This window comes from Phaethon lepturus, unplaced genomic scaffold, assembly GCF_000687285.1.
Source record: "Phaethon lepturus isolate BGI_N335 unplaced genomic scaffold, ASM68728v1 scaffold28683, whole genome shotgun sequence".
Classification (NCBI taxonomy): Eukaryota; Metazoa; Chordata; class Aves; order Phaethontiformes; family Phaethontidae; genus Phaethon; species Phaethon lepturus.
The window spans coordinates 9,564-23,138 of NW_010530173.1; the positions used below are offsets into that span (position 1 = coordinate 9,564).

The window sequence follows — 13,575 nt, forward strand, 5'->3', positions numbered from 1 at the left end:
AAAGGCTTTAAATGTCACAATGCATTTCTCTTGTGAAGTGTAGGCCTGAGTATACCCAGAAGTCACCTGTCCTACACACATAAAAATGCATTAATCTCCTAACATGGCCATATTTGTTCCTATGAAGGCAAAGGAGAAGATGAAGGAAGAGTCTTGGAACATTCATTTCTTTGAATATGGGAGAGGGATGTGTATGTATCGCACTGCCAAGACTAGGGAGCTGGTGCAAAAGGGAATCCCAGAGAACCTTCGTGGAGAGCTGTGGCTCCTTTTCTCAGGTAGGAGGTTGTGCTGGATACTTTGACAGATAGCAGGAATAAGCCTTCTGCACATCTCAAATTAAAAGGTTTAAATCTTAGCTCATTTTGGAAGAAATTAATCACAAGTTAACTCCATCTGAACGAAACGTAATCGTTTTTGCCAAAAATGCAGTGATTGCATTCCTGAGATGACTTTCTTTATGAGTATAGTAATTCTTTTGCCTCCTTTGTCTGTGTTTCAGTGTTGGGACCTCGACTGTAACATGGTGTTTTAACAATGAGTTTGTTACTATACTTTCCTATCTATGTGTAGTTGCCGAGTTCAACTGGCTGCTGCTTCTCCGAAACTGTGGGCATAAAAGCTGTATTCTAAAGCTCAAGAGGTGAAGCAGCATTTGTTTGTCGTTACAGGGGCTTGGAATGAGATGGTAACTCATCCTGGTTACTATGCGGATCTTGTGGAAAAGTCAATGGGAAAGTACAATCTTGCTACAGAGGAAATTGAGAGAGATCTGCACCGTTCTATGCCAGAACATCCTGCCTTCCAGAATGACTTGGGAATTGCTGCCCTCCGGAGAGTCTTAACAGCTTATGCATTCAGAAATCCAACAATTGGGTACTGTCAGGTAAGAAAGAAGTCTTAGACTTGTTATCCCTACACAGTGACCATGACTGACTCGGACTTCTCTGCAGTTTTTTGTTCAAACTTTACCTTCATTCTGTCCATGTGGTTCTGCAATCGTAGGAAAGAAGTGGTGATGTTGCAAGATCTTTTAACTAACCTTTGCATCTAAAGCATCTAAATAGACTTTGCACATTTCTGCTAGATGTAATGATGGAGTCTTTTACTAGTTTTCCTGCTAGAGCTTTCCCTAGTTGAGCAAAAATATCTACTGGTTTCATTGAAAAGAGCAAATAAATTGAATAAGTGATGATGCACATGGGCTGTATATTGAAAACAAAACCAGTTGCTGACTTGTGAAACAACTCAGTGGAAATTCAGATTGATTTTATGTATTGCTCTGGTATTAGAGGTTCTCATTATGTTGTTCTGTTACAACCAAATTGTTACAAAGCTTTGTATGAAAACTTTGAAAATTATACTTAGTCACATTGATTAACAAAAGTGCTTGACAAAAAGTAGTTTTATTATTTGCTGCCTCACACACAGAGGAACTGAAGCAGGAAGGTAAATTGGTTCAAGGTCATCTGTTGACTCAGATGCCAGTAAAAGCTGGAAATAGATGTGACAGTGACAGTTTTGCTGTATTCATGCTTTTTAAGCTTAGCTGGTCTGTCATGACAGAGCTTTCATGAACTTCTTCATATTTCTCTCCTCTATCTGCATATTTAACTCTGCTGGCTTGTAGGCCATGAACATTGTTACGTCAGTACTGTTGCTGTACTGCAATGAGGAAGAGGCTTTCTGGCTCCTAGTGGCTTTATGTGAGCGGATGTTACCAGATTACTACAACACAAGAGTAGTGGGTGAGTCTTTGTCAGATTCATGCTGGAGCCTGGATTTTCAGCTGCAGTTCCACCAAGATCTCTCAGGAACATTTTGTTGTTCAGAATGAATTAAATGTGATGCATTTTAAAGATAATGAAGCACAACCCTGTTCCCTTTAAAGTTGCAGGTGTGTGATGGAGACACAGGAGACACTACAGGCTGCTAAGGTAGTAATACTACCTTGTAGTGACAAGGAAGATGAAGTCATCAAAAATTGGTAGCAGGAGGGACCATTAGCAGTAAGGAGGCATATCTAGAAGAAAATTACTGGGTTATTTTTCACCCATCTGAATGATGTACATTGGAGTAGGCTTCCAGGGAAGGTTAGCAAAAGCACTGCTTCATGGGCTTTTAAAGTTGGTGTGTATAAAAGACTACAGTTTGATGTAAATACTATAATATCAGTAACCTTCCACCCCTCCTTTCAGGGAAAATGCATAGATCAATGAGAGATTCTGTTGCTGCATGCTCTGCAATGTAGGAATAGTCTCTATCTAAATATGTTGTGTTTACTGACAACAGGGAACAAATCTAAATAAATGTGTTAATTTTAGTTCTGATGTTAAGAGGCTTATATGAAATTAAAGTGAACTCACAGTATTTTGTTTAATAATTTTTTAGCTTGAGTATAGTACCATGATACCACCAATTCAAGTTCTGCCATTGTTTTTGTTTGTCTTCCCAGGTGCATTGGTGGACCAAGGCATCTTTGAAGAACTTACACGAGAATATCTTCCACAGCTGTCAGAAAAGATGCAGGACCTGGGAGTGATTTCCACCATATCCCTTTCCTGGTTTCTCACGCTATTTCTCAGTGTCATGCCCTTTGAGAGTGCTGTGGTCATTGTCGACTGTTTTTTCTACGAGGGAATCAAGTTTATCTTGCAGGTGTCATTGGCCATACTTGATGCCAACATGGAGAAGTTGTTACAGTGCTGTGATGAAGGTGAAGCTATGACTATTCTGGGCAGGTACCATTCATCGTTCTTATTTATAGCTAAATAGTTACAGTACCCTTTTAGTCATCATCTCTTTTTACCTAATTGCATTACAGAGCAAGTCACAGGTACCACTCCAGGACAAAAACTGAGCTCCAGAGAGATTTGCTATTGCTTTTTGCAACAGCTGAAATTAATTTTTGGCACAAGTATGGAGGAATCCCATATTTCTGGCATTGTTTCCTTGCAACATAATGCATTCTTGCTTCTCAGTTTGAATTTGAAATCTGAAGTGTTGTTTATCCAAAATTCATAGAAGAGTTCTGATGTACTATTAAGAACAGATCCTAGCAGGAATCACCTGCTAGAAACTAAAACTTTATCACGGAGATGTCTCCCAAGTCTAGTAAATGTAAGATTTTCTTGTTTGAAATGTGAATCTCTTCTGTGTGCAGCAAAATTTTCAGCTTACTACTGGAAGCCCACTTTAAAAAGAGTAGACACCCCAAAAATAGGGTGTAAATCAATTTTACTTCAGATGTGTTGAGGGTAGTGTTGCAGGTTAGCTGGGAAAATTTAAATGTAAATTTGAAATTTTAATTATATTTTTACTTATTTTAATAAAAATGAATTTGATCTAAGTTGTTTAGATTAATGATACAAAGAGATTGGGAATGATGCATTTAGAATATTACTTCTTTTCCTGGACACTAATCCTGGAGTCTTGCATCGGTTCTGTTTTTCCCTACAATGTAGTTAACAGACAGAGCATCTCTCCCCCTATTCCCCACTTGCATGCCTTATTGACAAGTGGAGATGACCCACCACTTGAAATAGACATCTTTGAACTCATCAAAACATCCTATGAGGTAAGGTTCTGCCTTAGTTTCTGCCCAAGAGATTTTTCTCTGCTGACATCCAGTTTTGTACTTTGTGCAGCCAGAACTGAACCATGTTCGTAGCTTGAGGTGCTCAAGGAGTGCAGGCCCAAGCCATTAATCCTCCTGTTTTGTGTGAGTAGAGCCTAACACTCTTGGCTATTGTGGATTACAAAGAGTCTCCAACACCAGTGGAGACTAAAATGAAGACTGCAAATAAGTAAAAATTACAGACCGGAGGTTTCTTCCCACTTTGCCAAAAAAGTCTCCATTCTTACTTGTATGTGAGCATTGTCAGTGCTAGGATGTTGGGAGGGAAATTCAGGGTAAAAATTCTGGGGTATACTGCAGAAACATGGAAGCATCCCAGTTCATGTGCACAGGAATCCTATTCTGGGATCCACATTATAGTAATAGGAAGGTGACCTGAGAATGGTGCCAGTGCTGTTGAAATTCCTCTGCACTGGTGGTGATGTACCTCATTATTCATATGGAGAACAAACTCATAAGAAATTTGTATCTGAATGATGGAAAGAACATAGGCAAGAGAACTGATGTTTGACAGTTCTCTGCTGCGCTGTGGTAAACGTGGATTCATTTCCCTTTTTATCTCCTGTTCTTCATCCTATCCCCTTCCAACTGCTTACAATCAGACAGCTATAATTTAGCTAGGTATTTTGTTTCTTCAAATCTACGATCTCTGTTTGTTCTTGGTTTCTTGTTTAAAAGAATGTCACCAAATTCATCTTACTTGTCCAACCTAGTCAGTAGAAAAGCCTGTTAACTTCAGCGTTTCTAGCTGAATCTCATGTGGGTCCTAGAAAAGAAACAGGCCTACAGGGAATGACAACCTGTCTATTCTCTTATCTCTGCCACAGTACAGGATCTGTATTTCTGTCAGTCCTGACAGATGCTTCTTCAGCTGTTCTTCAGAAACCTCTGATGTTGGATTTCTCATGAATTCTGAATGACTTCTCTTGCAGGACAGGGGTGAACAGGGAGTAGAGGTCAAGTTTTTTCTCATCTTCTTGGTGCTGGTAAAAGGCTTCTAGGGGTTTTAGATCATCTTTGAGGGGCTAGTATACTTGTTAAAGAACATGTTATTGAACAGGTGTTGTTCATTCTTTAGGAGATGATGTTGACCTGGTCTGCTTCCTTTCTGTAGAAATTTAGCAATCTGAAGGCAGATGACATTGAACAAATGCGTTTTAAACAAAGGCTGAAAGTGATCCAGTCCCTGGAGGATACAGCCAAGAAGAGTGTGGTATGTGAATCCCAGATTGAATGAGCTACCAAATGGCATATTAATGGAATGTGTTTTGCTGTAAGCATCTAGAAAGTTTGCCCTGTAGCAGACCCAGTTTTAAGTGACTTAAAGAATTGCAGTTAATGTGAAAAAAATGGATTTACTGGCTGGAATAATGTATTTTCAGTTTTCTTCTTCACATGGTCCTAGTTAATCTGATAAAATGAAGTGCTAGGACATTATTGAATGAGAGATTTGGCATGGAGGGAGATAAAAACCACTTGTAGGTCTTGTAGTAGTTTCCATTGCCGAGCGCTATCTGGTTTACTACTTGCCTGGAATCTTTGAGAAAAGCTAGCTAGCAGATAATTATTTTCCCGATGTTTAGGGAGTATGCTAGCACATTAGGGAATTTTACAGAAGGGTTCATGGCCGAAGGGGAGTGTCCACATCTATTGCAGTTATCTCCCATGTCTTAGATGGAGAACCTCTTCCATGTGTTTCTTTCACTGTTGTTTTTCAATGCATCTGAGTCAAACATCTGAAGATAAAGAGGGAGGGACAACATAGTCTGCAGAGTCAGTTCTGCACAAGCAGGAAATAGTAGTTATTTTGAAAAAGCAGTAACTTTTTCTAGCTGCTCAAAATGCCTGCAGTTTTTGCTTGACCAGAAACTGTCTTCCTGACCTGTAATCCATGGCAACGGGAGGTATGGGAATGGTTATGTTTTCCCTTCTGTCCTGTGTTATATCTCTTGCGCTTGTTCTCTTCTATTTTACACAAATTTTTCAGTAAGTCATATTTAATTTTTCTAGCTTTGAAATAAATTGTTCCCTCTATTTTCTCCCTAACTATAGGTCCGAGCTGTGTCTAGTGACATTGGATTCTCTATTGAAGAACTAGAAGAGCTGTATGTGGTGTTCAAGGTAAGAAACTAGAGTGAGGAAGAATGTGTTCTGACAGAGAGAACAAATATCAAAATAAGTTAAAAGGGAAGCAATGACTTTGCTTTGATTCTTAGTCCAGCCTATCAAAAACAGATGTTGCATTCTGTTATACATGGTTATACATGGTGCCAGTGAGACTGGCCCTATTACTATCCAATTGATTTTTTTTTTTTTCCCAAAGATCACCAAAACAACGTTTGCATTATTTGAATGATACTTATTCAGAAAGAGATTGTGGAGTTGATGGAAAGGAATGTCACATAGCACTCAGAACAGGGAGCTAGGATTGACAGTACCTCAATTTTTGTTCTCAAGTTTGCCATTGACTTGCTCTGTAATTGTGACAAAATTACTTAAGTGCTGCCTCTATTTGTCAATGTATCTGTTTTTAAAAGAGTGATATTACCCAACTTCATTTACCAAAGTCACTGCAAACTCAGTTGCACTGTGCTGTAGACTCAGAAAGAGAGGCTTAGTTCTAAAACCTGCATGTTTTCTTTGCAGTAAAGCCTGAGTGTCACTTCATTCAAACTTGAAATTATAGTTTTTGTATTTTTCATTTAAAATTGTTCTTTGTGCTTTTCATGAAATCCCTATCTCTTCCTTCATTTCATATTATTTTGTAGTGAAGTAATGCTAGGAATAATGGGGGAGTTAAACAATGTGTCCTGAAATGTCTCTTCTGTGCTTACGCAATGCTGTTCTTGAGCTATAACAAAGTCTCCATTCCTGTGGATTGTTGTAGTGTAGTATAATCTGACCTATTAATCCTTTCCCTCCAAAGGCAAAGTATCTGATGAGCTGTTACTGGGGAAATAATCGTGCTGCAGCTGCCCGCCGAGATCAGAGTTTACCCTACCTGGAGCAGTATCGCATAGACATGGAGCAGTTTAAAGAGCTGTTCGTCAGTTTGACCCCCTGGTCCTGTGGCGCACATACGCCTGTGCTAGCAGGGCGTTTGTTCCGGCTTCTGGATGAGAACAGGGATTCTCTCATTAACTTCAAGGAGTTTGTGACAGGGATGAGTAAGTGGTGGGTTTGGACATGATGAAATACTGCAAAAAATGTTTCTGGCCTTTTCCAAGCAGAGAACTAAAAGGAGGTAGTGATGTTTGTGCTATCATGAGGGGAGGGTGACACACTTACAGGAAGCCTCAGGCAGAACAAAAGATGCCTCTTTGCTGCTAGGCAGTCTCCTGTTTTGGGAGGCAATAGGTGGGAAAGCAACAAGATGCAGCTTTGCTGTGGATTTCTTTACTGCTTCTGCACAGGGCTTTCTGCAGTTAGCGTTTCTTCATTGCCTGTGAACTCATTCTGTTTTAAGCCTGTGACCAGAGGGTGATTCTTTATCCTAAGAGCTATTTTTCTTAAGCACGTTTTTTTCCTTTGCAGGTGGGATGTACCATGGTGACCTCACTGAAAAACTCAAAGTACTTTACAAACTGCATCTGCCTCCCGGTGAGTGAATGCTTTTGTATATTGCTACTATTGAGCACGGTCTGTTCTGACATGCAATTGAAAAGGGAGGCCTCATGAATTTTGCTAATGAAGTGGGTGTTACTGCTGTTCAGCTAGCTTAGAGATGTTAATGTTTCCTTCTCTGTAAATACAGCTCTGAATCCAGAGGAGACAGAGTCTGCTTTGGAGGCCACAAGTTATTTCACGGAGGATGTTACAACAGAAGGTAATACAATACTGCTGCCTTTACCTCTCAGTTTAGGCGGGAGTTGCAGCACAAATCCATATGCTATGAATAGTGATTTTTTGCAAGGCATGGTCTCGCGGCGGCAGTATGTTAAGATTCCCGGTGTGTTTGAGTTCGCTGTCTCTGTTGCATGATGGGAAAGAAGTTTGAAGCTTAAACTGCTCAGCACCCATTTCATGCAAGACACAGCACCCTCTGAAGCACAGTTACAGACTGCTGAGGAGGAGCAGTGTGCTTTTACCAGCCCCTGTCTCCCACCATGATTTAGGTTTTTCGTGCAAGTCTCATTGTCTTTCTTCTTGTTTTTGTTTCCTTCTCTGTGTCTGTCTGTCTGGCCTTTTCTTCTGTTTTATCTGGGATGTTGTCTCCTCAACCCCTTTTTATGCTGCTCAAGTATCTCCTTTTGTCTCAGAGCTGGATTTCTGCCTGCACTGTGAGTCTCAAGGTCAGTTCATGGGTTATGTGCATGCATTGAGCATACCTATAACGCTGATCTCATCTGCCAGCACCAGTGTGCTATTTTAAATACTCTGAAGTTGTTGCTGCTGCTCCTCTCTCATGACACCCCCACTATGAATAAAATGCTATAAGTAATTAGATAACCTTTCAGTGTTGAAACCTATTGTGTTTCAACCTTGATCAAAATAGGTTTTGTCCAGCTTCTTTCAGTGAAGTTTATCTCACTCTAGAAATGCCAGAGCAGAGTGTGGGGCGTTCTGGGCTTGCTGGCCTGGGTGGATGATACCTGTGTCTCCTCCACAGTCTTCTAATTTAAAGGAATAAGGATGCATGCCATTGAATTGTAAAACTGTTAGTAGACCAATTTACTGTATTTCTTAAAATATAATTTTAGGGATTGTCAAATAGGAGATCAAAGTATGTCATTTGTGCTAAGTGTTTACCAAAATACAATAATGCTTGAAAGAAATCTAAGTAGTTGTGGTGTTTGGTGCTAGATGGCTAACTTAACAGTTAAAACTTGTCTAGTTGAGACAAGATTTCCTATAAAGTCTAGTGACAATACAGAGAACCAGAAGCAAAGTTCATGAAGTTAGACTCTGCAATGAACTCCTAAAGTGTTAGTTCAGTCAGTGAATAATGGTGAGTGTAGATATTAGTCACAGTGGTGGCGTTTTTTTCCATTCATTATCTTGCTTTGGGTAACTGAACTTCTTTGTCTTTAAGCCATCACATTCCTTAGCGCACTGCCTTTCATATCTGTGTTTTAAAAGTTCTGCCCTCTAACTCAGCTCTTCAACCCACTTTTTCAGTGTGGCTTTTTATCCGGTTCATCCTGTCAACCTCTTGCTTCCATCCTGTTCTGTTCACTCCTCCAAATACGATGTGGGGGTGTGAGATCTAACTTCTATTAAATATATTCTTGTATTATTTTAATTTGTATATGAGTTGTCTTATGTGTTGTATTGTTGAAAATCACCTATTTCCATAATTTTTTTAGAAACCCAAGAAGATAAAGGAAGGAAAAATGAGAACAGTCCAGAAAAAGGTAATTTTGTCATAAATAGACCACATTCTCATCTTGTCTTGCTCATATTATGAACTGTTCATTGTCCTTTGCTGTATCAAGGAGACCTTTCAAAGTGTCCCTTGTGGACAGAGGTAAAGTGGGATGTGAGATGGGAAATAAAGCGCTCTCATGACTTACTGCTCTACCAAGATGATAACGTTTGTAAATCATGTTTGGTAAGTTGTGAACTCCTAGAGTACATTTAGGATGTATACATCAGTCAAGCTGATGCAGCAGTGTTAAAATTTTTGCTCTGCTGAGCTGGATCAGGTAAACCAGCAGAAAACAACACTGCCTTCCTGGTAGATGCTTTTCTGAACTGTCAATAAAACCTGCTTCCAACATGATTTTTACTGGCACAGTGTCCACTTTAAGTCTGAAACCATCAATCACCTGACAGTAGTGGCCTGGTCTTGCCTTGCAGAGGAGAAGGGTACCAGTCCACAGGACTACAGATACTACCTAAGAATGTGGGCCAAGGAAAAAGAGTCCAAGAAAGAAACCATTAAAGATCTCCCCAAAATGAGCCAGGTAAGTGAATATGAAGGTTTGCAGTTAGATGACTGACAGGTTAATAGGGAATTCAGCAGTATGTGCAGCCATTTTGCCAGCATACTCAGTCCTTGCCTGTAGATTGCCTTACTGTTCTGGTCTGGTGAGCTTTAGAAGCCTCTAATTCCACCTATTTGTGTTGAATTTCTCAGTGGACATGGATAAACTGCTTTATTTCCACAGTCACATGTACTTGATTCTCTCTGCCTCCCAGACTAAATTTTCCTGTAAGAACTGCAATCTGTGTTTTCCCTCCAGAGCAGTATATGCCATCAGTCATATAAACTTGTTTGGCTTTTTTTGGTTTTGCATTGCCTTGAGCTAGAGCTGCTTGGTAGAGAGTGAAGAATGTGGTTACAGGGAAAAGAGTCTGATGACTGGTGTGATCTTTTCTGTCTCTCATTTCCTTTATGGGTACTACTTACACCAGTTTGGAAATGCTTAGAAGCTGACCACAAGAGAGTAGCAGGACAGAAGTAAACTTTAGGTTGTGCATGTGTTAGTACTCTGTTCATCTGTCAGCAAAACCCCCACCACTATTAAATTGCTAGCTGTGTCTCAATTTAGCCACTACAGCAGAGAGACGTTTTGCCTGTATTGAACTCTTCTGAATTAGTACAATAAATTGCCACTTACTTGGTGGGGAGGCAAATAAACAAGGAGTCAGTCAAAATGGTGCCTGTTGCTTCATCTCAAGGAGCATCTGGACGACGTTTTTAGCCATAGGTTTTGGTTTAGGTAGTTCTGCAAGGAGCAGGGAGTTTAACTCAATAATCCTTACAGGTCCCTTCCAGCTTGAGATATTCTATGATTATGAACTGCCACTGTCAACTTTTTTCAGCCTAAAATATGTTTTTTTTGGTCTTTGTCTTTTAAAGGAACAATTCATAGAGTTATGCAAGACCCTTTACAATATGTTCAGTGAGGACCCGGTGGAGCAGGAGCTGTACCATGCAATTGCTACTGTAGCCAGTCTCCTTCTGCGAATTGGGGAGGTTGGAAAAAAATTCTCCAACAGGCCCATGAGGAAGTCTGAGGACTGCAAAGCAAACAATACCCAAGATCCAGCGAGTGAAGAGGAGTCACCAACATCTGAACAGAGTCAGAATTCAGCAGTGGAGCAGCAGCCCCAAGCTAACCATGAGGACAAAACCTGTGGAGATGCTCAGCCTGAAAAAACACAGCAGGAGAACCAAACTCTAGGAGATGGGTCAGCGGAAGGACAAGGCTCTCCTTTACAGCTGCTATCAGATGATGAAACCAAAGATGATATGTCCATGTCTTCCTACTCCATGGTCAGCACAGGGTCCCTGCAGTGTGAAGACATTGCAGATGACACAGTCCTGGTTGGTTGTGAAGGCAGTAGTTCAGCTGCCAGGTATGGCAGTACCATTGATACTGACTGGTCTATCTCCTTTGAGCAGATCTTAGCTTCCGTGCTAACAGAAACAGCCCTTGTAAACTACTTTGAGAAAAAGGTCAACATTCTGCAAAAGATCAAAGATCAGAAGAAGGTAGAGAGGCAGTTCAGTTCATCCAGTGACTATGAACTTTCCTCTGTTTCAGGGTGAACTCAAGAAGGCAGGAATTGTCTGTGGGAGATAAAACAGGGAGATAATACGGCAGATGGCAGGGTGGTTTGGTATTTTGTGTTTGGGGTAATTTTTTGTTTAATCAGAGACCAGTAACTACACGATTACAATAGATTCCAATCAATAAGGGGCTTCTGACAGTGACTGTTTTGTGTAGGTGCTTCTTTGGCTACTCTGGCTGACAGAATTAGATTTACATTCTCAAGAGCCATTAGAATCTAATAGCCTCTGACATATAGAATTACCACCGTAAATTATGCATGCCTGCCTTTTGCTATCTTTTATTTTAATGAAGTTTTATTTCAGACAGTAACTGCTCCTTGCCTGCCCTTGTTTGCTGTAGGTTCCTGGGTAACTTGCACAGCAGATGCAGCCTGGCTTGAAACCACGTTCACCTCTGGCTGGCAATCTCAGAGCTAATGCAGTGTAGTCAAGTGCTATAGGACCCTGACCTATAAATAGTTTTGTAAGTTCTTCAGTGCTGTTCTGTGAGTCAGCAGCTATAATGCAAATGTGCCCCACTGCTCCCAGCACCGTGAAGTCTAAACACAGACATTTCTCGTATCTGCAGGTTTCTTTCATATGTGATCTGGCATTTTCGTAGTGTATGACCACCTTTTTTCCTCCTTCAGCATTCAGGTGTTTTCAGACAAACCTGGTTTTCTAGCATTTGCTTTTCTAATTCTTTGAAAGCCATTGTTTTCAGTTGGTCTGGGAAGCCACAAGCTCCTTGACTTCAGTGCAGGAGTAATACTAAGTCAATCAATGGGCTCATGACGGTTATAATGAGGGACTGTGTTCCTAAATTAGAAGTTGGTGAATCAGCCTCAGTGTAACAGGGCAGTGGCACTCTGGTCTGCTGGACTTTCTCTCTTGGTACAGAAAAAATGCATTGTTTCTTGCTGATTCTCCATTTTTACTAGCTAGTGATGGGTCCAATTGTAGAAAGACCCATAAGAATACTCTGATCAGTCAGCCCTCACAAATGCTTGGGGCAGGAAGATGTGCAGGAGTGCCGTGCCACCTGCATCTGCCCAGTGTGTCCTTTCTGAACATCTCTTGTACAAAAAGTCTAGCAGTTAATGTGCTCTTAGAAACTACTACACATCAAAGGGTATCTATGTCTAAAGAGGAAGAATTCAAAGCTGTGTGGCCCTCTGCCATCAGCCCATTATAGGAAACCTCAATAGACTAGATCTCTTTCCAGTTAGACACAAAATAACTGGGAGACTGAGTGACTGCTCTTTTAAATCAATTAAGACCAGAAGAAACTAAGAGTTAACCTTCTGGTAGTAGGGTGTGCGCTTCAAGAAAGGAGAATTAATGCTGTTCCTACAGATAAATTCATCTCAGTATGCAGGCATCTGCTTTGCGGGGCCAGAGCAAGAGGTGCTGCTGCTTGGCGAGAGCAGACCCTGCACTGAAGGCAAGGTTTGCTACAGCTTTTTGCTGGCATTCGGAATATAAAGGATGGGAAGGACACGTACGGTTGGGTGTTCCCATTTAACACTACTTGGTGTGCTACTCAGTGGTAATTCCTCCTTGTGACATTCTCTGTATGTATTCACAGCTGGTACATATTTCTCTGCCTCCTCTGTCCTGCATCACTGGAGAGCAGCCATTAGTGAAACTGCTTTTACTAATTATTCAGTAATTTATTGTAATTTTTTAAAAGTACAAATAATACATGTGATTTTACACTGTCTGTCTGTCTTATCTGTCATGTACTCAAATAAATGAACCAGAATTCTACAGACTACCTTGACTGCCTTTTATTTCTCTGAGCTCATGGAATATTGCTTTTTCTTTGTCCATGGTGGTTACCTAAAAAAGCAGACTCTGTGTGACTGGAGTCTGAATTTTCTTTTTCTTCTTATTTTTCAATTCTTTTTTTTTATTCTGTGTATTTACTTTTTGTGTAACACAGACTGATGCAGCTTCGGGTATTATTTTTCCTTCTGGAAGAAGGTTACTTTTATTAATAAACCTACACGCAAGCTGCGTCTGCCACTGTTGGTCGGATGCACGGCGCTGTGTTAGGTCTTCCCGTTTGAAGATAGCTCAGGGCGGTAAATGGATTTTTTTTTTTTTTTTTTTTTTAAAGAAATCCTTTCTTAAGAGGCTGCCTGTAAAAAGCCTGATGCCCTGGCTAGACTGAATTGTCGCTATCGGTACGTAGCGCCCGCGGTCGCTTACTGAGGGGCGGCACCGGTAGGACGGCGGAGAAAGCCGGGTCGGTGCCGGGGGCGGGGGCGCTCGGCGGACTCGGGGATAGAGCGGCAGACTCGCTGGTAGCGGGGATGTCACGTGGACGGAAGGCGCGCGTTGCCATGGTGAGGGCGGGCGGCGGGATGGCGCAGCGGTTCTGGGTGCTGCGGTGCTGCTCCTGCCGCCTCTTCCAGGTGCAGCAGGTGGGTGC

At 41.1% G+C, this 13,575-nt stretch overlaps 1 protein-coding gene across 1 annotated transcript in view; it reads left to right on the forward strand.

Annotated features, from left to right (window-relative positions):
- Positions 1 to 11,135, forward strand: part of TBC1D9B (TBC1 domain family, member 9B (with GRAM domain)) — a gene marked incomplete at its 5' end in the record, with an annotated part of 18,577 nt that extends 7,442 nt beyond the window's left edge. Inside the window, 13 exons of the mRNA XM_010284199.1 lie at positions 128 to 278; positions 672 to 886; positions 1,631 to 1,748; positions 2,456 to 2,750; positions 3,457 to 3,577; positions 4,752 to 4,850; positions 5,690 to 5,758; positions 6,564 to 6,804; positions 7,172 to 7,237; positions 7,392 to 7,463; positions 8,944 to 8,991; positions 9,437 to 9,543; positions 10,443 to 11,135. Of these exons, the coding sequence (XP_010282501.1) occupies positions 128 to 278; positions 672 to 886; positions 1,631 to 1,748; positions 2,456 to 2,750; positions 3,457 to 3,577; positions 4,752 to 4,850; positions 5,690 to 5,758; positions 6,564 to 6,804; positions 7,172 to 7,237; positions 7,392 to 7,463; positions 8,944 to 8,991; positions 9,437 to 9,543; positions 10,443 to 11,135 (2,295 nt within the window). The remainder of the gene's footprint in view (positions 1 to 127; positions 279 to 671; positions 887 to 1,630; positions 1,749 to 2,455; positions 2,751 to 3,456; positions 3,578 to 4,751; positions 4,851 to 5,689; positions 5,759 to 6,563; positions 6,805 to 7,171; positions 7,238 to 7,391; positions 7,464 to 8,943; positions 8,992 to 9,436; positions 9,544 to 10,442) is intronic.
- Between the last annotated feature and the right edge of the window lie 2,440 nt (positions 11,136 to 13,575).